This window comes from Cyrtonyx montezumae, unplaced genomic scaffold (assembly GCF_038088225.1).
Source record: "Cyrtonyx montezumae isolate F1298 unplaced genomic scaffold, pur_monq_1.0 scaffold_4, whole genome shotgun sequence".
NCBI lineage: Eukaryota > Metazoa > Chordata > Aves > Galliformes > Odontophoridae > Cyrtonyx > Cyrtonyx montezumae.
In genome coordinates this window covers 19,012,732-19,034,139 of record NW_027072045.1, presented here as the reverse complement: position 1 = coordinate 19,034,139, position 21,408 = coordinate 19,012,732, and the positions used below count along the sequence as shown (strand labels likewise).

At 49.7% G+C, this 21,408-nt stretch overlaps 1 protein-coding gene across 1 annotated transcript; it reads right to left on the bottom strand.

Annotated features, from left to right (window-relative positions):
- Nucleotides 1-1,049: 1,049 nt before the first annotated feature.
- Nucleotides 1,050-20,233, bottom strand: ARHGAP19 (Rho GTPase activating protein 19). The gene is made up of 12 exons (XM_065746555.1): nucleotides 20,163-20,233; nucleotides 12,888-13,153; nucleotides 9,778-9,858; nucleotides 9,228-9,437; nucleotides 8,454-8,680; nucleotides 8,124-8,210; nucleotides 7,136-7,201; nucleotides 6,224-6,412; nucleotides 5,406-5,504; nucleotides 4,713-4,805; nucleotides 4,167-4,235; nucleotides 1,050-3,709 (listed from the first exon to the last, which is right to left on the bottom strand). The coding sequence occupies exons 1-12, from the start codon at nucleotides 20,231-20,233 to the stop codon at nucleotides 3,653-3,655; spliced, it is 1,515 nt and encodes a 504-aa protein (XP_065602627.1). The 3' UTR covers nucleotides 1,050-3,652.
- Between the last annotated feature and the right edge of the window lie 1,175 nt (nucleotides 20,234-21,408).

Sequence of the window (21,408 nt, the reverse complement as noted above, 5' to 3'; positions counted from 1 at the left end):
GGAGGAGTGCTGCTTGTTTGCTTTGTAATGTCACTGCTGTGCAGAAGGAGTGACAGGCCAAACCAAACACGCTGATGGCTGAGGTCCCCTCGGGGGCTGTACCTGCACCCCACGCTTGGGCCCAGCAATGCAGCGAAGCACCAGCACGTGGGCTGTGGATTCACAGGCTAAAAGAGACTCACTTTTAAAGCGCTGTGAGCAGACTGAAGCTGTCGCTTTGAATCACAGCTGCCTCAGCGTTATCACAGAGGCGATATTTGGATTTGCAGTATTCAAAGTAGCTGCTGTGAGTTTTGCAGCTCTTTATTCAGCATTTTCAAAGCCAGACGAGTCTCCCTGGACCCCCAAGCCCACTTTCAAGTGCAGAGAGGTCCATGTGCTCCCAACTCCCTGAGCTCAAGGAGCCGTGGGTCCCTAGGTACCCAACCACAACCCTGGAGGGGAAATCCCACTTGGAGCAGACCCTGCAGAAACAGTACTGCTTCCCAACACAGCCCTCCACTGGCTTCTCCTGCTTGATTTTCAATTGCATGTCGAGGATGTTAATGAGCGTCTGAGCTACGGCAGGCAAGCCCAGGGCATTTCAAATGGAAGAACTTCACAGGGAAATAATCTGCATAAAATCTGAGACACCATTATTAAGAAGGAAGTAAAAATGCAAGCAGAAAGCATCCTCCCTCAGCAGCCAAGAAAGAAATGGTTCTAAAGAGAAAAATGTATTCATTTGATCCATTATTTATATAAAGTGCTCTTTGTAAACCTGATTTCCCATCACCCCAGCTGACAGCAGGGGGAAGACAGGAAAGGAAGAGGCCCAACTTTCCACCTCTGGGGGAGGACAGCCCACCTGGGCATCCTGTGTTGCACTTGGATCCCACATGGGGGACAGGCAGCAGTGCCATGGGAGTACAGAGCCGTGGGCAGGCAGGCAGTGCCTCCAGGAGAGCAACACTGGAGTTGTGAGCAGACAGTTCTTCCCTTCTGAAAGTGGTTGCACTGCTGAGCCCTTGGTGTCCCACTGAAACTGCTTAAGCGACTCAACAAAACCGTTAAAAATAAAAGCATTTAATATGGGGTTTTCACAACAACACACAGAAAGGCAGCAGTCTGAAACAGTACATACATAGCATATATAAATAAGAACAAAGATTAAATATGCTTTGGAAATGAGAGACTGGGAACAGTTAGCGGCTGCTCTGGGAGGAAGGAAACATCCTTGTGAGGCATTGCACAGAGCAAATGAACGCATCCACACGTGACTGTGGAGTGGTGTGAACGTGGGGCTGTGACAACCAAGAGTCCTAGGGGCTGAGTCCCTGCTGTTCGCCTCCATCCTCAGCATGAGGAGAGCAGCATGGGCCAGAGGCATGGCACCAACCCCAGGACCTCTCCAGGGATTGCACCCGTTCTGTTAGCAATGGAAGGCATGCAAGACATGCAGAAAATACTTTCTCGGGGCTAAGCAAATCTCAGCAGTACCAGAAGCCAGAATCTCTGATGGAGAGAAGAGCTACTTTCCTCTTGTCTGTACAGGAGCACTGTATTTAGCTGGAGGAATGAGAATGCCTTGCTAAGCCAACATCCAGAGATACAGATATGTCCAAGTACGCTAGGAGCAAGAGGGGGAGAATAGAGGTGGGATGGACAGAAGGACAGCCACCTTCAGTGCAGGAAGAACAGAGGCAGCAGGAGCAGACCCAGCTGCCCACACACTGCCACCTCACCCTGGGCTCTATTCCAAGGGGAGGCCATTGTCCACAGGGCTCTGCCAGCAGCACACCGCTCCGCAGCAGGCTGCAGGGACAGGGCAGAAGCACACTCAGCCAAACACACTGTGCTCTTCAGAGGAGCACAAACTCAGCTTCAAGCCCCTGGAGGGATGGATTACAGACACACACATCCAAACAGCACATACTGTTACCGTAGCAAACAGCCTCTGCCCTTCCTCACAGCATCCTCACCTGAAGCATCTGGTCCCTGAAGAGCCAGAGCTTTCTTTGCTGTGACAGAGGCTTCTAACACCAAGAACTCACAACTCCCACATCTACTGTCCCACTGCCCCTTACATTTCCTCCACTCTGGGGTCAGACTGGGGACAGGCACTCCTGATGAAGTACCATGAACATCCCCTTGGACATAGCACAAGGCACGGAGCTCTGTAGCTCTTAAAAATAAAATAGCAGTACAAAAAACATGAATAACTCTGCTAAGCTGCACAGGGCTCCAACAACCCATTCTGAGCCAGTCAGACTGAACTCCCTGTTCACATCCCCATATTCACACCTCCTGCCACCAGTTGTCTCCAAAAGCTGTCAAGGACAGAGCTCTAACTCCTGCCGGCTGCTGGTTCTTAAAGATTAGAAGACAATTATAATTGGATTCCAGAGATTATTTCGCCAAGAAGAGCTGATAAGTGTTTAGATGGTTCCTCAACTGATTAAATCTTTATTTCACAGTAGTGACCCTGCATGTCTCCTACCCCAAAGTGCTTGCAGACAGGTACTTGGCAAGATCAGCTCACTGGAGCACTCCAGCTTAGGAAGACAGCTGACAATGGCCAGCTGTGATGGGGGTTTATCTCTCTCTAGATGGTTTCATCTCATTTCTGCAACTCAGGGCAAAAAGCTGAACCTGGCTCCAGCCCTTTCTCCCAGTTTAATGATTAATCAGCCAGTTGCCTGACCAGCCAGCCAAATACCTTGAGCCAAAGCCTTTGGCACCATTTGCAGCAGACCACAAATGACTGAAGCCCTCTTGCATCTCTTGTACTGCTGCTATACTGTGCAAGCAACTATCAGATTCTGTCTGTGTGAGACATGCCAACATCTGAAATCCAGGCTGCCTTACCCAGGACAGTTTTTGTCAGCCTCCTGTCCCTGAATATAAGCCACTTAACTTCCCTGGAGGAACACAAAGCAAAAACTCTCCTTGCTCAACATGCAGAGCCAGCAGCAGCACAGGAATGTAGAAACATAAAGGCAGTGCGCAAGCACTGCCACCAGCTCAACCTGAAAGAGTGGTTCAGAAGTGGCTTTCCTCATGCTCCATTTGAAGTGATGGCACCCAGACTCTCTTCTGTGCTCAGTACCACTTTGTGCACTCCAGCCCTTCAGGGATAGCAAGGCAAGAAGGACCCCATGGGAAGCAGAGGTCCCGGGAAGCACAGAGGGTCTGGCTCCAAAGGAGGTCAGGAGGTAAGGTTAACTGTTGGGAATGCAGGCAAAGGTTGGAGTCCATCACTATCACTGCTAACAGAGGGAAGGAAGCAAAACAAGTTAACATTAAAAACTCAGAGCAGAAGGAATTAAAAAAATAATAATAATACAGTCTAACAACACCACAGAAAGCTGGGAGTGCAAACAGGGCCCTGCAATACGAAGGAGTCTCCAAGTAAGAAAGCTCTCCAGCTCTTCCCAGAGCCAGCAGGTCAGACATGCTGCACAACAGCTTTTGGTTAGATAGTGGTCTGCCCCATAATGAATGAAATAATATAATTTATATACAGAAAGAAACAAGGCCCTGCAGTCTTTGCAGAGGTCCAATTTTGAGAGTGCTGGCACGCTGGTAAGGGCTACCGTGAGCCTGCAGTGCTGCAGCATGTTCACAGCTTGTGAGGCTGGGCATTCCCCACCCAGCACTGGTACAAAGCAATTCAGAGGGACGATGAATCCTTGGAAAGCAGGTGGGCTCGCATACGTCTACAGGATTCCTGCAGCAGAGAATTAGAGCAATTGAGTATTGAGACACAGAACGTCATGCAAGTAAAGGGGGATCATTATCCTCTGCCTGCAAGGTTATCTTTTCCCCACTATTTACCAAAGCAGAGCAGAAGACAAGAGGCAGTACGCAGACACTACCATCCTGACAGGCTGTTAGCACCAGTCCATGCTGCTAGCTGCCCTCCCACCTTCCATGACAACCAGCCTGGCAGCTTGCAGACAGAGGAGCTGTACATCCTTGCTTGGATGGAAGTTGTCAAGGTCTGGTGCCCAGCATGCCATCTGCTAGGCATGGAGCAGACTGCTGCAGCCAGGGGACCACAGCAGCCACAGCCAGAGGCAAAGCCTCATGAACACGGCATCACCTCTGTAGGTCTCTCTGTCCTTTAGACAACAGTTCAGCATGTAAGTTCTACCAGGAAGAACATTTACATTTGTGTCTCTCACCTCTTTCTGGCCCTCCAATGATTTCACTTTCCCTTGAGACATGTGAGCTGGAGATCCACATTTCTGTAACTGAACAAGAGAGAGGAGTAGGAGCAGAGACAGGGAATGAAGTGATATCTGCAGTCTTCTCTGGGAGCTACCTGTACCACCAGAGAACAACCACAATCCAAACCCACTTGTGGCATGTCTGGCCTAGGGAACAGATTTATCCAGAGGCAGCCGGCTGTGTACGACTTGTGGATGAGGATGTGAGAGGGAAGGGGGCACAACAGAGTAGGAACACAGATAATGCCAGAGGGACAACTCTGGAGTGAACACCTAGTGCTGCCACCCATGCCTTGATGGTGCCTTCTTTATCTCTGCACTGATCTTCTCAGAGCAGCTTCCTAAGGCCTTATCAGATCATGCAGAAGAAACTCAGAAACCTTATCTTGAGTAGAGAATAGCAAGCAGCCCCCAAAGATCACTCAAATGAGTGTCTGAGTAACAATCATACTCCCTTCCCACATGTTCAGCAATGTCAGCAGTGCTGGGAGCAGCTCTTACCAGATGGACATTCTCTTTGCTGACTCGTTTGGGCTCCGGTGTGGTCTCTCTGCTATTCCTCTCCTGTATAACTGGGGTTCCCAAAACCTTCCTCTGCAGCAAGAAGAGAGGCTGTTTGCTATTGCTTAGAGCACAGAGAGGAAAGGAAATGGAAGGAGCAAGATGCACAGCTGATAAGCAGTTGTATGCTGGGAAAGAAAAGAGGAAGCCAGGCTGGAACAGCGATTGCAAAGCAGAACCATCTGAAATACCATACCACCAGGCTAAGCCTGCCTGATTCTGGAGGGCCTGGGAGCTGACACAAGGTCTGGCCAGGAGCCTAGTTTGTCAGAAGCAGGTACTGCTGTAGGGCAGCCTACAGTGTGCTCACACCTGTGCTGACAGACTAGAATACACTATCAGCTCCATGTCAGTCCTCATCTCATCTCATGAAGCAAATAGGCCTTCAGAAAGACACACAGACCCTACAGCAAAGTGTTTCAGCAGAGCATTTCATAGACAATTACTCTTTATACTAGCAAGGCTTATTTTCACTGCGCTGCCATTCCAACCCCAGCAGATCTGTGTTGTTTAGCAGCCAGTACTTTGAACAGTCCCTACCTCTGAGAGGCTTATTCAAGGCAGGGCAAAACAAAAGCAGAGAGCAACATCAGAAACTCACAGCAGAGGGCAGGGGTTGGAGGCCGTCCTCACCTTAATGAGGCCACTGAAGGAACGTGAGCGAGCACGCCGTGGTGCTGGGGGTGTGGCCACATCAGAGCTGGGAGTAAGAACTGAAGGATGCTTACTGAACTAGGAGGAAACAGGAAGGCAGAAGGTTAGCACAGTTTCGTTTACAGTCACACAAGCCCCTTGCTGCTGTGTGCTACTCTACTGCTGCCCTCTGGCTAAGCCTCTGGGTGGCTTTTCCACACCCTGAAATGTAGAAGGAGCTCATAGCTGCAGGGAGTGGGAAGCAGAAGGCGGATACATCTCCCACACAGGATTACAGGGAGCTTGGGATTTATGCTGGATACCAAGTTAGAAGTTAAAGCAGAAAGGGGTCAGGGAAGGAGCTGGAGGCTTACAGCCAGGGCAAGTGCTGTCTGTGCTGCACAACATCTCTGGAGCAGCAGGTTGGCTGGCAATACTCACTAGCCTAAAAGAGACCAGTTTGTCCCAGTCCCTGCAGGCAAAAAAGGAAGGAACTTTTCCCAGCCTGAGGCAGAAAGATCAATAAAGCCATAATCAGGACTAGGAAACTGCCGGCTGGCAAATCCTTGGCTCAAAAAACAGCTCAAAGCACAGCTTGGTACAGCAAGCTTCACTGTCAGCTACCTCCAGGAGAGGCCACTTCCTTCTCTGCCTCCATCCAGCTCTGCCTCCATCCAGCTCTGCCTCCATCCAGCTCTGCCTCTTACAGAGCCCAGAGCTCCTCAGCCAGCTCAGGACTAGGGGCAGCTGCCTTTAGCCCTGTGCCCAGAACTGTGCTGACAAACACACCCCCCAGAGATCTTTCCTTCCCACACTACCTGCCGGATGAGCTTCTTCTTCTTTGCAGAGTCAGGCATATTGTGTACATGGCGAAAGAGCTCCCTCAGTGCCTCCTCTGTGCGCTGCTGGGTCTCCTCCTGATGGCAGGAGTCCAGACGGCTTTGCTTCTGAGACTTGAGGGGTTGCAGTTCCTTGGAACCAGGAGATGTTAGCAAATCCAGGTCATCCTGGGAAAGCGGAGACAGTAGTCGTTTCCCATGCTTTAATCCAAGTGAGCCACCCATCTGAGTCAGACTGGGAAGTCTCGTGAGCTGCCTCACTCCAGTGGATGCACAAAGCTGTGTTTTCCCTACCCCTCTGCAGCACCACTGCACCAGCAGGCCCTGTGCCAGGAAGAGGTGACAGCAATTCAAAGGTGACCCCACTGCTTCTTCCCTCCCTTCCTGGACGCCAGCTGCAAAAGCCCTTCCAGGTTTGAGAAGGGTCAGTGAGGCTCCTTGCAGTGCATCTGCCTTCTTCTGCAGCTACGAGGCAGAGAAGCATTTGTCGGAAGAAGCAGACAAATATTTCCCCAGTGGCAGAAAGTAGCCTTTGTCCCGGCCCCTCTACCAAGCAGCCTGGTCACAGCAGCAGATGCACCAGTTTGGAAGGCAGAACTCCATGAAGGAGCAGGTGCTGAATGTACTGGGCACAAGGAATGGGTTTGCTACTAAAGAGGAGCTGGTAGCTTTCCCTGTGCTTTTGATTAACAGATGCTTCAACTCTGCCCAATTTCCCTAATGCAGTTGCCTGCACTACCACACCATATGGTTCTCTCACTCCTGCTCTCTAACAGATCCTCTTTCATGATTTGGTTTGTTTTCAGCTTTTTTCACTCACAAAGGTCCCCCTCATATTACTGTGGCCTCTGCCCTTTCTTGGAGGGCAGGCACCACAATCGCTGGCCTTACCTTTGATGTGTGGGCTCTGGATCCCAGGTAATGCAGCCTAGCACACTCCCTGATGTAAGCTGGGGCCTGTGATGATGAACAGAGAAAACACACAAATAATATGCTTGGCCCTGGGGCAAGGGCAGCTTCATCAAGAGCCACTCTTCAACCTTGCAAACAAGCCTTTTCCATCAAGACTGCTGTTTAGGACAGAAAAAAACAATGGGACTTCATGTCCTTACTGGAATTCCTACTCAGAGTTTACAGTTGATACATGCAGCCAACACTGGGAGAAAAAAATACAAGCTAGGTTCCATGGAAGTTTTGTCCAAGCAATTCCTCCAGCTCTGAGCTGGCCATACAGGGGTCTGACAAATAAGGCAGAAAGGGAGCTCTCTTTGCAGAGGGCAAGTACACAAGAATGACAGAAAGGTCCTAGGAAGTCAAGAGACAGACAGCTGCAGAAGTACTTCCTTGGAGAAACCAGTAGACGCTCTTGTCCTATCACAGCACCCTACTTTGAGCTACAGGGAAATGCCCAAGGCTACAGACTTTGCCTCTAACAGCAATGGTCATCTGCCCCTTGCAGAGAAGTTCACAACCAAGCAACCTGCTGCACTAAGGATGCAGCTCCTGACAGTGCACACCCAGGCCAAGCCCCTCCATTCTCCAGAACTCAAGGGAAGCCCGGTTGCCAAATGCCCCAAGGAAACAGGTTTCCCAGCCAGGAATCAGGTGCTGGGTGTCCAGCAGAGGGTGGTATTACACTGCACCGTGCTTCTGACCTGCTGAGGCACAAAGGCCACCTCCAGGCTGTCTTCCTTCTCCTGGGCTGCATGCCCAGCAAAGGCTTCCTCTCACTAAAGGAACAGCTTCTTGCAGAAATCACATTCTCACTCCAGAAAAGGGCACCCAGAATATACCCCTGCCACCTGGGATCTGTGTGGGTAAGGAGCATTCAGACTCCCACAGAAGGAGCAGGGAGGGCAACACCCCAAAGCATGATTACCTTGAAGAGTTTCTGTGAGTGTTTGATCATGAAGGTCACTCCATTATTTAGCTTTGTGATATTCTCTTGCAGATCATTTGCTGTCACCTGGCAAAAGGACACAAAGGCACAGATGTTTGAAGGAAAGCAGTAATTGCAAATGAAACCTAGAGCAAGCCTGGACTAAACACAAAAACTGAATCCTGCCAGACAGCTCCATATCACCACCCAGCCTCCAACCTCTCAAATAATTGATTGTATTAGCACAACCTTCCCACATAGGTTCTTCCCCTGCAATCCTACCAAACTTCTGCTTTATACTTAGCCAGCAGATACTGAAGTGTCGCTCACATTTCTGGGCCATAGGATGTGGGGTGCAAACATGAGGGCGAGATTGTGTGCAGACATCTTGTTCTTGTCCTGCTTCTTGGCAGTCTGGTAGAGCAAATCCAGCAGCAGTTTGAGCAGGCTGCGGTTGGGCGCAGGGAGGATCAGGAAGAGCAGCTGGAGGGCTTCAATTTGGCGTTCTTTGTCTGGAGTGCTGGTCTTATTCCCCTTCTCATCAAACAGTGTCAAGTCTGCCAAATCACAGAGCTGAATGTGAAGGACATGCACTGGCTACAGGAGGCCTGTCAGGTGGCAGTCTCCCTTTCCTCTTCCCTCCTCCCAACTTCTGCCTAGCTCCTGACCCTCCATCTCCTTCTCCCAAGCCTACCCACCTGATGTGTTAATCTCCTCCCACACAATAACGCAGTTGCTAAGAGTTTTGATGGATTGAGGGCAAGGTAAGGTAGTTCAATAATGGTCTTTAAGAACAAATAAACCATCCCCTAGTTCAGGAGAATCCAGGCTTAAAGCGGAGTCCTAGGTTACCAACACAGAGTCCTCTCTTGGGCTGGAGCAAGAAGACTGGGCCATGCAGGCCTGGTTAGATTCATTCTGATGTTCAGCCCCAGTCCTTCCACCATGAGATGGAAATGGAAGGAAGACTTCTCCTTACCATGCATTTAGGATTTGCACCTTAGGATCTCCCACAGCCTAGTGCTCGGCTCTGAAGCATTACCAGCTTTGTAGGAGGCTGGCTTCATTCCCTCTGCTCATTGCTGCCTCTCGTTGCTTACTCACCTGCAATTTTGAGGTGGGCATGGAAGTGCTTGTGTGTCAGCAGGGGCTCTGGTAATTCACCCAGGAACATCTTAAGCAAGGTGGCCACATCATTAGAATGAAACTCCCCAGAGTCCAGGTCAATATCTGTACCGCTGTTCAGAGCATCCTTTAGGATCTGTTGCCTGATGCTGTTGCCTGGCACCCGAAACAAACCTTCTGCTCGTAGATCTGTTCAGTGAAGGGGAGGAAGAAAAAAAGGCCACCGATTGTTCAGAGGCTGATTCCCATTTCCTTACTAAAGCTGTAGTATTTGCAGAGCTCGATAGAAAACCTCAGTGAGGTGCATTCAAAGCCATGACTTCAAGCTGGCTCCCACAAGCAGAGTATGTGCACAGGGAAAAGAGATCAACTCATTACCGAGGCAATCCTGGGGAACAATCACCTAGTTCTGACCTTAAATCCTACTGATTGAGAACTCTGCTTTCCCCCCTGGCCTGCACCACAGGGATCTGGGGCAGGGCAGACAGACATCCCTTCAGAATAGGAAGAAAAAGACAGAAGCACTTACTTTTATGCAGATACTCTATTAACTGGGAGACCTGAGCGATGCCTTCTTCTGTCAGTGGGGAACCAAACACCACTCCTTTCTCTGCAGAACAAAAGATAATGTGTTCAAGCAGCTCAGAGCACAACAGCCAAATAGAGGTGCAGTCCCACAGAATAGGATCTCAGAATGCAAAAACAGTGCCCCCAAATACAATGAGTGGAGGTCACAGGGACCCCTCACACACACACACAGATATCATCTCATGAGCGCTCCCAAAAAAGTCACTTCCTTTCACCATGCTGTACTTACAAGGGCACTTCATCATCCCGTTTCCTACCTCAGCTTAATTACAGTTTTTATCAGCTAAGGCAAACATTCACTAGCTTTTGAAAAGAAACAACACCAGAACAGATGCTTCAGTTTTAAAGGGTGTATCATCTGCAAGTCTGAACCCTACAGGAATAGCAGAGTAGGAAAGGTAGATGTGACAGCTCAGACTGCCCAGGTGCACACCACAGCACTGCACTCCACACCTGGGAAGAAATGCCCAAGTTAACACTCGCTGTGGCTTGACATGGAGCAGAGCAGGAGGACGTATATCTGTGAGTTCACAGGAGAGGGGAACACGTACTAGTGGGAGAGAAGGTGTGATTGCGAAGTGAGAAAAGCACCACATCGGTTGGTATAACAAAAGTTATCTCCCCCCACAAACTTTGTGTCGCATCTTTTCTCCCCTCATAGCACACTGTGATTTTACTAGCTTTTGGTCTGCTCCATTACAGATCTTACTGTTCTGTGGTGTTGATGTTCACAGCATGTGGGAAAGATCTGGCTAACACTGTGCACTTCTATAGCAGCCTTCCCGTACAACTAAATTTATTCCGCCTGAAGAATGTTTCACTTTCTTCCAGGACTTCTGAAATGGTAAGCCACCAGGAGCTCCAGCCTCCTGTTAAATCAAGAACTTTCTGACCTCCCTCTGATAAAGCATATGCTTCAGTCTCGCAGGAAAAAGGAGGACAATGTGACCTCTTGATCCACACGTAAGATTTGAAAGGCCTGAGAGCAAAGGGAGAGAGTGATTGGCAAAAGATTCTTGTCCTTGAAGAAAAACTAAACTCATTATACATTCAACAGATAGAATCAGTAGTAGACAGGAAAAGGAGAGGAAAATACATCATCTTGAGACATGCCTGGCAGATTGGATTTACTTTTGAAGTCAGAAGCTGTATATCTGAATGAGAATTTGATTCTCAAAGAAACTTGAAAGAAGCGTTCAGAGAATGGATGCTGAGTTACAAAGGCTTAGATGTTCTGGTGCGACGACTTCTGAAAGTAAGCAGCAGCATGAGATTGAGTTTCCCGATGCCCAAAGAAGTTGCAGTATTTGCAGTTTGATCAGCTCAGAGTAGTATGGTTCTTGGCCTCTGGCTTTGAAGAAATAAAACCTGTTTGTTGTTCTAGCTGGTCTGTAACACGAAGGAAAACAAATGATGGCTCAAAGATGAAACAGACAACACATGAAATTGATTTTCTCTGTAAGCACAAACTCCTTTTCCTCTGAGTTTGGCCAAGGAGTTCACAGACAGTGCCTGTCAATGAAGAGAGACACTGCCATTGCAGCCTGGGAGCACAGCCAGCAGACTTGGAAACATCTGCTAACTGTAGCTGTAGTGAGACACATGGCCATGGAAACACTGAATGGGGGAAAGAATGGTTCTGGAAGGGAGATGTCAGGTCTGAAAGCAGGTAACAGCGGTGCTCCAGCAGAGTACAGATCATAAAAAAAAAAAAAAAAAAGAGTAAGAGAGAGAGAAGACTCACAAGCCTCCACTAGAACATTTTGACAAGAACAGGGAAGTTTCCATATGCAATAAGAAAAATGTTTAAACTCAATTACTCGTTTGCTCCTGCTTGCCAAATAACAAGTATCTAAATGTAAGGTGTCCTGCTGCTCTCCTGGAGCAGAGGCAGGAGCAGCACAGGCATGAGAACAGTGTAACTGTAGTCTGGGGGCCGTGTGAAGAGCTGTTATTACACAGCAGCAGGGCAAATCACAGCAATAGGCTAATTCTCAATTAAGGATCTGAAGTACTTGGTTTGCAGTACTTGATTTCCCCCTGCAGAGCTGTCCAGCCCAGGGAGAGCACATCTGCTGACATTCCCACTGGAACCGGAAATGGAGGGCAGGAGTCAGCACCAGAAAAATCAGCCTGACTTGATAAAACAAGGTGGAAGCTTAAGTTACCTTTGCATTAAGGTTGAAGACAGAAAGAAGCCATACTCAGGCATACTAGCATCTGCCATCTCAGAGATGCTCCCAAGAGCAGAATTGCTTAAAGGAATTAGAACCGTTCAGCTCCTGGCTGCCAGCATTTGGAGGCAGCTACCCACAGCTTCTCTGCCAGCAGACAGCTGGTCTAGCTAGTAAACCACGGCAGACAGAAGGATGCAAGAGGTGTCCAGATGGAGATAGTTTGTCTAGATGAGAGACAGCATTTCACTGAACTTCTAAAGGAGAATCAGTAGTCCCTCGAACCTGGGCAGAGGTGGGGAAGGCACATAGAGCACCTGTCAAGATATAACAAAACTGAGTGGTACTGTGAGCTAGCAAAGAGAAGAGGACCTGAACACATCTGTGCTCAAAAGCAAGGCTCAGATTTCTGAGGAGCAGGCAGAGACCACTGCTTCGTAACTCCAGAAGAAAGCTCCAGCTGAGTGCTCGCCTCAGAAGAATATGTGAACTCCCCAGGCTGAACCTGATCTTGAGCAGTGAGTCAGCAGAGCTTTGTCACTGGGACCAGGACGTGGATTAGAGCTGCGCTGCTATTTGGATGTGAGACACTTACCTGTCATACAGATCTCTGAGCTGCACAGACAAGGTCTTCAGGACGGCTGGCATAGAAAATGGAGGAGAAAGTGGGCACTGAATGAAGTCAGTGGCCTGGAAAACCTGGGCATTACTGTTCTTCACAGAACCTGATGTTTGTGGTCTTTATTAATACTCCATCACTAAAGAAGAAATCTAACAAGCTAAGGAAAACAGAGCATGAACTGCCATGGACAAAATCAAGCACGCTGCATGCAAACACAAGGCCAACTTGGCACATATTTTAAGAACACATGCTCACCCTTGCGTTTCAAAGACATCAGAGAACGAAAAAACCCAGAGGCTGTGCTGTTTGCTCCAGGCAGCTTCGGGTCCTCCTCTCCCATGAGCTGGGCCAGCTCAGCCCCAGGCAGGTCGATGAGCCTGGTGATGTTGCTGACAACCAGCTCCGTGAACACCTCTGGTTTTTCATGGCGCAGCTTTTCCACGAAGAAGTCAGGATTGAAGATGATGGGCTGGCTGCGAAGGGAGGAGTCACTGCAGATGACGAGATTGCAGATGGCATCACTGGAAAAAAAAAAAAGTGGAAAGAAAAAAAACCATAAGAACTTCTCATCGCTTTTTCACAGCCAGCTGGTGTGCCCCAAAGGAGACATCTGCTGACACAGGAGCCACCAGTCAACACCTGTTGGCCCTTGGTGAGTGTTCAGCACAGCATGGATACTTTCCCTTTGAAGCAAAAACATTTCTGGCCTGTTTGCACAACACAGCCCGTGACTAGCACGCTCCAGAGTGCGATGGTAAAATACGCAACACATGACAACACCTAGCTAAGGAAACTGTCATTGCATCCACATTGTCCTCGCTCAGGCAGCTATGACATCTAATATTTTACAGTAACTTCCCACTCTGAGTCATAAATAAGTTTGGTCCTGTCTCATTTCCTCCTGAGAAATTCGCTCCTAGTGGCCTGAAAGTTTAAATCTCAATCAAAATATTCGCATGAACAGCTTGTACTCATCAGTTCTCATCCCTGTTCTATCATCAAAGCTGCCAGCTCTTTGGTTACTGCTCTCTGCCACCACCCACAATAACTGCCCAGCTCTGAATCTGGAGTGAGTGTGAACCTATCAGGATTAGCACAAGCTGCTCAAGATCAGTCCTCGAGGAACTCTTAGCAGCCTTTCTTTCTAGTACATCTCTTTCTGGCTCATCCACGTCTTGCCTCTTCTTCAGGCTGTCCTTCATCTGACCTCCCAATTCTCTACTGATGTTGACTTTTTCCAGTTGGATAGCTTTTCACATGGCATGAAAGCCACATGGGAAAGGGATGCGTGTGAGACACTGCTCTAGTGAGGGTTACAAATAACATACATTGCCCTAGCATAGGTTAGGTAGATTACATTTCCCACATCTAAAAAGAAACAGTTATCAAAGAGATCTCAGTTTAATCACCACTCTTAATCATGTTCATACCGAAGCCTATCCCAATTTCCATCTATCTCTAGGTCTTTCATTAGTCTTCCCACCTCTGTCTGCACACTCTGAAGTCAGGCTCACAGGGCCCCTCTTTTACCTAAAGCTAAGAATCAGTGTCATTATTCTCCAGTCACACACCACTGCGATGCCATACTTTGCTCTAAAGCACGAGTCCAGCCCTGCAAGTTGGTGTGCCAGTTCTTCCTCAGCTCTGGGCGGAGGCTGCCTACCCACCCAGCTCACACACACTGACTGCTTTCACTGCATGACATTTTCCAGTCCTTTAATCATTCTCGGGCTCCCATACAAAACTTTCCACTGTTTCAACATTCCCCCTCAGCTGTGAGCTCCCACTGGACGCTGTTTTCCATCAGCAGCTGCTAAGCACACAGGTAACAGGAAAGATGAGTGCATTCAGAGGGGATCACATCAGTCCTAGAGGTTCCTGCTGCAGAGCACACTCCCCCAAGCACCAGAGCCTCTTGGACAGAGCCCATGGTACTGTGTTCTGACCACAGCTGAGCTCACTGGTCCGCAAACCTGCTTCCAGAAGGCAGCCCTCCGGACCTAAGAGTTATCCAAATGGCTGCTGTATGGCTGAGACCTGAAAGGCCATCTTGGAGAGATTTCCAAGGAGTGAGACCAGAGCAGGAGGAAAGCTGGGACAGGCTGCACAGGGAGCAGGGTGCTCGTTGCAGTTGCAGGGAACCAGGTGCTCAGCAACACTTGCACTGTGAGAACCCCCAGCCGAGCCATGTTCCCTTGCCACTGCTCCCCGTGGATGCCAGGCTCCTTCAAGGAGATGCAAGGAGGAAGGTCTGCAAGGCAGACATAGGGCAATCTGCCAGGACAGAGAAAATTTTAGAAAGCTCTTCGAGGTTCTCAGCTGCGCTGCTCAGTGGCCCAGAAAGCATGCTGCTGGCTCCTAATGGGGGCCATATTTCCCCGAGTACCTCCCAGTATGTTTTTTTTGGTACTTTGTTATCTGCCATATATCAAGACTGAGATGCAACGACTCGATATCCGCTGCCAAAAAGGAACTACCCATCGACCTGATCACATTCGCATTTCATCACGCAGGGCTGCAATGCGCGAGCAAGTGCCAGCTCTGCCCATAATGCGGAGCAAGCCCTTTGCCTGAAACCCATGACAACTCATTCTGTGGCAATACAGATCCTGAGAAGGGTTAATAGTGAGTGTATGGGCCCAGTGACCCTGCCTGCAATGATCCGTGCGCTGTTATTCACTCACTAGCAGTTTTGTTTCCCCACAGAGAAGATATGCAAATACTTTGCAGCAGTTACATCAAGCATCACAGATTATCTGCTCCCTCTGACAATCGGATATCTAGATTCAGAGAAAGGAAATTAAACAATTTTGTCAGCTAGAACTGACTGACGTGAGTTTGCCGCACAGACGGTGTTAGAGCTGGATCAAGTTTAACAACATTTAATGCAAAAATAAATAGAAAAAATTAAATTTCTTACATGAGTGCTGAGAGCTTTTGGAGAGGCATTAGGAAGCAGAGACAGGGGAAAGAACTTGCTCCTTGTTTCCAGCAACAAAAGAAACCTGCCTGTCCCAGCACAGCCTATGCAAATCCCACGCATGCTACGAGACACAAGGGCGCATTATTAGGGCTGAAAGGCCCCCTTGGCACACACTGGGCATCAGCCTTCACACAGAGACAAAACAGAAAAGAAAAGCTGGACAAATTGATTCATGTCTCTTGCCAAAGGCTGCGTAGCTGGCGTTTAACGGCAAATAACTCCTACATAGAAACCGGGGTTTTGAATTAGGAGCAGCGTGGTATTAAGTGCTCTCCACCTGTATCTAAGAGGAACCCACAAAACAGCCCCAAATCTACCCTGTGTTTGCCATGAGGAAAGCCATCCAAACGCATTCCCAACAGCATCCAAGCACAACCGATGTCACAGCACCGACGGGACAACAACCAAGTCCCCGCGCCACGCAGCCCAGGAGCACTCCGCACCGCTGCCCTTCACACCATTACAGCCTTCCAAAGACTCTGAGCTGGAAGGGCACTGCTCGCTGCCACATCTGCTGTGCCTTTGCTCTGGGCTCCCCATTCCACGTCCCTCCAGCAGCTGGGAGCAGCCCCGTGTGCTCTGATAGTGGCACAGCCCTTCAACGAGCCGCTCAATTCCGAGAGGTCACTTTATTAGCAGCTCTTTGAGGCGCTGAAAATTTGCCTTTGTATAGTTATGGCTAATCAAAATGGAAATGGGAGGCTAGCCCCTATTTCTGAGCAAAGAGAAAGCCCCCACTGGCTTCACACACAATACCCCTGCCAATCCCCACTGCTGCACACGCTATAACCTTCAGAAAAAGCCATGTGCCCCATCTGCCGTTTTCCCGTTAAAAAAGGAAGATGGATGTACTCTGCCTACACCCACTTTGTGTAACAGCAGCAAAGGGGAGACAAACATTTAGTTAGTTTATTGCTGCTTTTTTTCCTTACTTGCAATTAGAGTTATATTTTTATACACTGTGATCTAAGATGGCTTTATGACACGTCAAAAGACAATACGATAAAGGACCGAATGGCTTCCACTCTGATCCCATGAATAAAGCCAAATCCCAATGAATAATAAAACCTTGTACTAATAGGGTTGTGATTAAGACAGCAGATTAAAAAAAAATCAGCCCTATATTGTGCTGAGCTTCGTGCCATTCTGGTATCTTTCAGGAGCAAAGCCTGTGATCCCAGCCAAGCCACAAAGAAAGCTGTCTGTCACACACAGCGTTCTTGCTTCAGGCATGACAGCCCCATCATTTCATGGGGAGTGGATGGTGCAGGAGGTCAAAATCATGATGGATCAATTAATCCCTAAGGTAACTAGATCCAAACGGGGGAAATGCCTTGGAAACGAGGACAAAAGTGAGATTTTAACCAGCACAACCTGGTGACTGCACCTGGGGCACGAGCAGGAAATTAGTGCATAGGGAAGCAGTTATGTTCAGATGGGTGAGACCTGGCTGCTCCAGAACCATTCGCAACATCTGCACAAGCTGCAAGTCCATACATGCAAAGGCAGAAGGAGATTCCAGCAGCATGAAATAGAGCATAAGGAGAACACAAATAAGCCAAGAAAGAAGGATGAGGCACCTCTGGGGCAAGAAATGAGCTGTGTTTTTCTAGCTGGAAAAGGGAAGAGCTGGAAGCTGCAGATTTCAGGGCAGCCCAGTGCATGTAATTCAATGGGCAGTATCCAGCCCCAGTCCACTTGGTGCACTTTGGATGTTGTCGCGGAAAAGCTAATGCCTCAGTCACACTGCAGCAGGCGAGTCTTACCAGACAGGAGAAAAAGGATTAAAGAGCTTTTGAAAATAAGGCAGATAATGGAAGAAAATCTCCCCGTATAATAACAAAATCTTTCGACTGAGGAACAGCCAGGCAAGCAGCGAGCACTGAGCATGGAGCGATAAGCAGACACTGCTGGGGAACACAAAACACAGGGATTCTGTGCCTGGCTAAGCACAAAGGGAGATGGGATGGATGCGCTTGGGCTCATGTTTCCCTGGGGAGAGAGAAGGAGCATCGTCCCCACGCTGTGCCAGAGCAAGGAATCAATTAATGAGGGCGTCTGAAGGCAGTATTCCAGAGCCAGATAGGAGTCATCCCATATTTTGCAAAGAGATGAAAGGACCAGAGCGGAATGATGTGAAATCATTTTAAGTACAAAAGGACTAGAAGACAAGTTATTTCCCAGATTTAAAAAAAAATAGAATTAAAAGAACTCTGGTGGGAATGGGCTGCAGAGACATGAGAAGTGACTTCACTGTTAAGGTTGTTTTGAGGACTATACTTGGGACTGACATTCTTGTAAGACAGCATCACAAAGATCACATTCAGCCCTCAGATTTAGCACAGTAACTCCCTATAGGGTGACTGATTTGCCTCTGAAAAATGTCAAGAAAAACACGCAGCGATTTTTGCCGAGGGTTATACTCATGAGGTCTTTAAGGGCAAAGAGAGTCCTTTTGTGATGAGTGCAGAGCGCATAGCACAGGGAGTGCCAAGCCTTGACCACTGTTTCTAGGCTTCATCCTAGTGAGCCGTAATAAAAACTGCCTTTTTTAATTGTTGCTTTGCTTTCTTCACAGCTAAACAGATGACATGGAGTGATTCAGCCTTTTGGCTATGGGAATCAGATAATAATATACAATTTAAACAGCAGGGAACCAGGGAACAAAGCTGCTATTATGTGATAGCAGCCTGTGCTGGACAACCTGGAACTAATGCAACACTCAGCCATCTTTTGGGCATTGGGTAAACTGGATATCCAAATCCCTGCTCTCATCTACAAATTAAATTGTCTCAGCAAAAGTCTTGAGCATACCTCAGCAACATCAGCTGCAAACACGTGATGTGAACCTGGAGACAAACAATCTGGATGATAAAAGGGCTGCAAGAAGGGGAAAGCAGGCTTGGAGCAAACTGAAAATGGAAAGCATTCCCGTTGGCAAGGCAGACTGCAGCAGCAAGGCAGTTGGACACACACAGAATACTGAGAATTTCGCACTTCAACGCAAAATACTTCAACTTAAACCCCAGAGAATTCTTCAACGGTGTTTTTCAGAATATCCACCGGAATACTGTAACGTCAACAAAGCCACGCTTCAATCAGCCTGCAGCACATCAGAGCACCCAGACGCCTGCTGGTGCTGAGAGGCAGACTGAAAGGCACCTTGGGGCTGCAGACTCACTGCAGAGCTGCTGACAGAGCCCTGCCTCGTGTCACTGCTGCTGTTCCAGCCGATCCCGCCGTGTGCCGTAGCTCCAGATCCTGCCCAGCACTCTGTAAGCACACAGGAACACAGCTACTGCCAGGAACCTGGTACTTCTGCATTAGGGATTTGCAGGTTCATACATCTGCCTTAATGCTAGCTAAATTAATAACAACACCACTGCAATTTTCATGATTTTCAGTGCAATGCAAAGATGGTAAACGTATTTATTTTAAATATAAACCTTTATACAAAGCAGCAGCCTTAGATCCAATCATAATTTCACAGAAACCACCAGCAAAATGGATCCTTTTAGATGGCAGCAGCTGCCTCTCCTCATTACTGCTCTATTCACTTTTATCACTATGGCACTGGGAACCTCAGTCACAGCTGGGGACTCCGCCGTGCTCCGTGCTGTACAAACACAGAACAAAGGCAATCCCTGCCTTCAGAGGGCTGCGAGCTGACGCTGAAATGAATGCTGGAGGGATAGAAAAGAGGAGGAATCCCAAGAGGAGAGGCAGCGCTATCAGTCACCACGACTGATAGAACTGAACTCGCCAGCTTTCCTGGAGACACTATTAAAAAGGAGGGCGAGGAAGGACAGGGAAAACAATCAGGTCACGCTGCAGACAGAGAATGAGGGAAAGCACAACTCGCGTGCAGGGGCCGCGTGGGGATGTGCACAAAAAGCGGGGCTGGGAGCCCCGGTGTGGCAACAATGGGGCCAGGGGCTGCTGGTGGGGCGGTGGGACCGGGGCAGCCGCTTCCCTGCGGCCCAAGCGTCCTGCCTGCCAAGCAGCAGGTGCTCATCCGGAGGCTTTCAAGGCCGGGTTGGATGCAGCCCTGGGGCCCGGTGCAGCGCTCAGCATCCCCGCCTGCAGCAGAAGGTCGGAACCAGACGATCTTTCAGGTCCCTTCCAACCCAACCACGCCGCGATTCTGCGTTTTATCTTTACCCACCGGAGTCCCCCGTCGCGCGCACAGCGTGCCGGAGCCGCGGGGCTTCCCCCCCAAGACCCCTCGGCACCGCGGACGGGCAGACGCGGAGCGAGGCTGGGGGGAACCCAGCGAGCAGGTCGGGGCCGCGTGGAGGAGCCGGGCGGGGAGGGGCGGCCCACGGCCTCCGAGTCGGAGCTGCTCACCGCCGCTCGGAAGAAGTGCCGCTATACTCCGCTATGCCAGCCCGCGGGCAGCCCGCAATGCGGCACTGCGGGCTGAGATGGGCTAGGCCGGGCTGCGCTCCCCGCCGACCGCCGCTCAGGCTCGGGAACACCGACCCCCAGCCGCTGCCGCCCCGCACCCCCAGGCCGCGCCCCGCTTCTTATCGCCTCCCCGCTCCTACCTGCCGCCCCGCCGCGTACCGGTGGCCGGCACCCCCGCCGCCATCTCATACCTGCCGCCCCGCCTCCCCATTGGTCCTCCGCACCACCCCACGGGCCCGCCCCTCCCGGCCTTCTCCACGCTATTGGCTGGAGGCTCAGCCGCCTCGTTGCCATTGGTCAGTTCGAAAGGTCAGTTCAACGGCCGAACCGCGCGGATGGAAAGGAACAACCCCCCCCCCCCCTCATCCCTGTGCGCGGAGCACGCTGGGAGTTGTAGGCGCCCCGGCCGCGCTGAGCTCTGTTCAGGCCCAGGCGGCTGCAGGGGAGGTAGGACCTCACATCACCCCTTGCCCTGCCCTACAGCACGGCTCCTGTGGGACGCGGACAGAGCTCTGAGCTCAAGCACAGCTGCTGGTAAGGAGCTGCTTGACTTGGAGCCAGGCTTCCTGGGCTCCAAGGGTTTTCCCTCCAAGGGTTTCTGTTGTATTACATGATTAATTAGCTGATTAACAAGATGTTGTGGAAGAATCTGTTCTCTGGACACTGGCTCAGGCAACACCCTCCTCTGTGCTAATAAAAGTCTTCTGCTCCACGCAGGCATGCACTAATTTAAGCAACAATGTGCAAATGAAGAACAATACGGTCAATAATCCGGAGCTTTTAAATGAATTAGCAACAGCCTTCTCCAGGCCTTGTCTCCAAGGAGATAAAAACAGATAGACAGATAGCTCTAATGAGCCCACAGGTGTCAGCAGTCTTGGAAAGCGATCACTCTTTTTCTCAATGTCCTGTCCTCATAGGATGGAAGGGTATCAGGCCCTGGCAACGGGGCTTTAGCTGCTGCCACTTGGCTCCTGCTGGCTGAATATGGGCAGGAGGTACTGCTGGAGCTGTCTGTCCCGTAAGCCAAGGCTGCAGGCTGCCTCCTGGCAGGAACACAGCAGCAGGACATGGGCACATCAGTGGCTAAAGGGTCCAAGAGTGAGCCCTCTTGAGTGCTGGACAGGGACAGCTCTCCAGCCAAGGCACAGCAATATCAGTACAACAGTTCCTCCTTACCCCAAGGCTTTTAAAGGGATCTTAAGAGAAAAAGAAAACAACCAAACAAAAAGAAGCAGAGAGCCACAAACTGGATTTGCAGCCTACAGAAAGCCTGCAGTAAGAGGCTGAACAAGCACAATCCGTTCAGCTTATTAGGATACTGAAAAGTGTTGCAATTCCACCATGTAAGCTACCGTGACAGGAAATGACAAAGGACTAAAGGAT

Bases quoted from the DNA above. Each gene is read 5' to 3' on its own strand.
- ARHGAP19 (XM_065746555.1), bottom strand. From the start codon at position 20,233: ATGGGGAGGCGGGGCGGCAGGTATGAGATGGCGGCGGGGGTGCCGGCC. The intron at 8,681-9,227 runs GTGAGTAAGCAA...GTGATTTGGCAG, and splicing joins TGCCCACCTCAAAATTGCAG to ACTTGACACTGTTTGATGAG. The intron at 4,806-5,405 runs GTGAGGACGGCC...TTCTTGCTGCAG, and splicing joins CCTTCAGTGGCCTCATTAAG to AGGAAGGTTTTGGGAACCCC.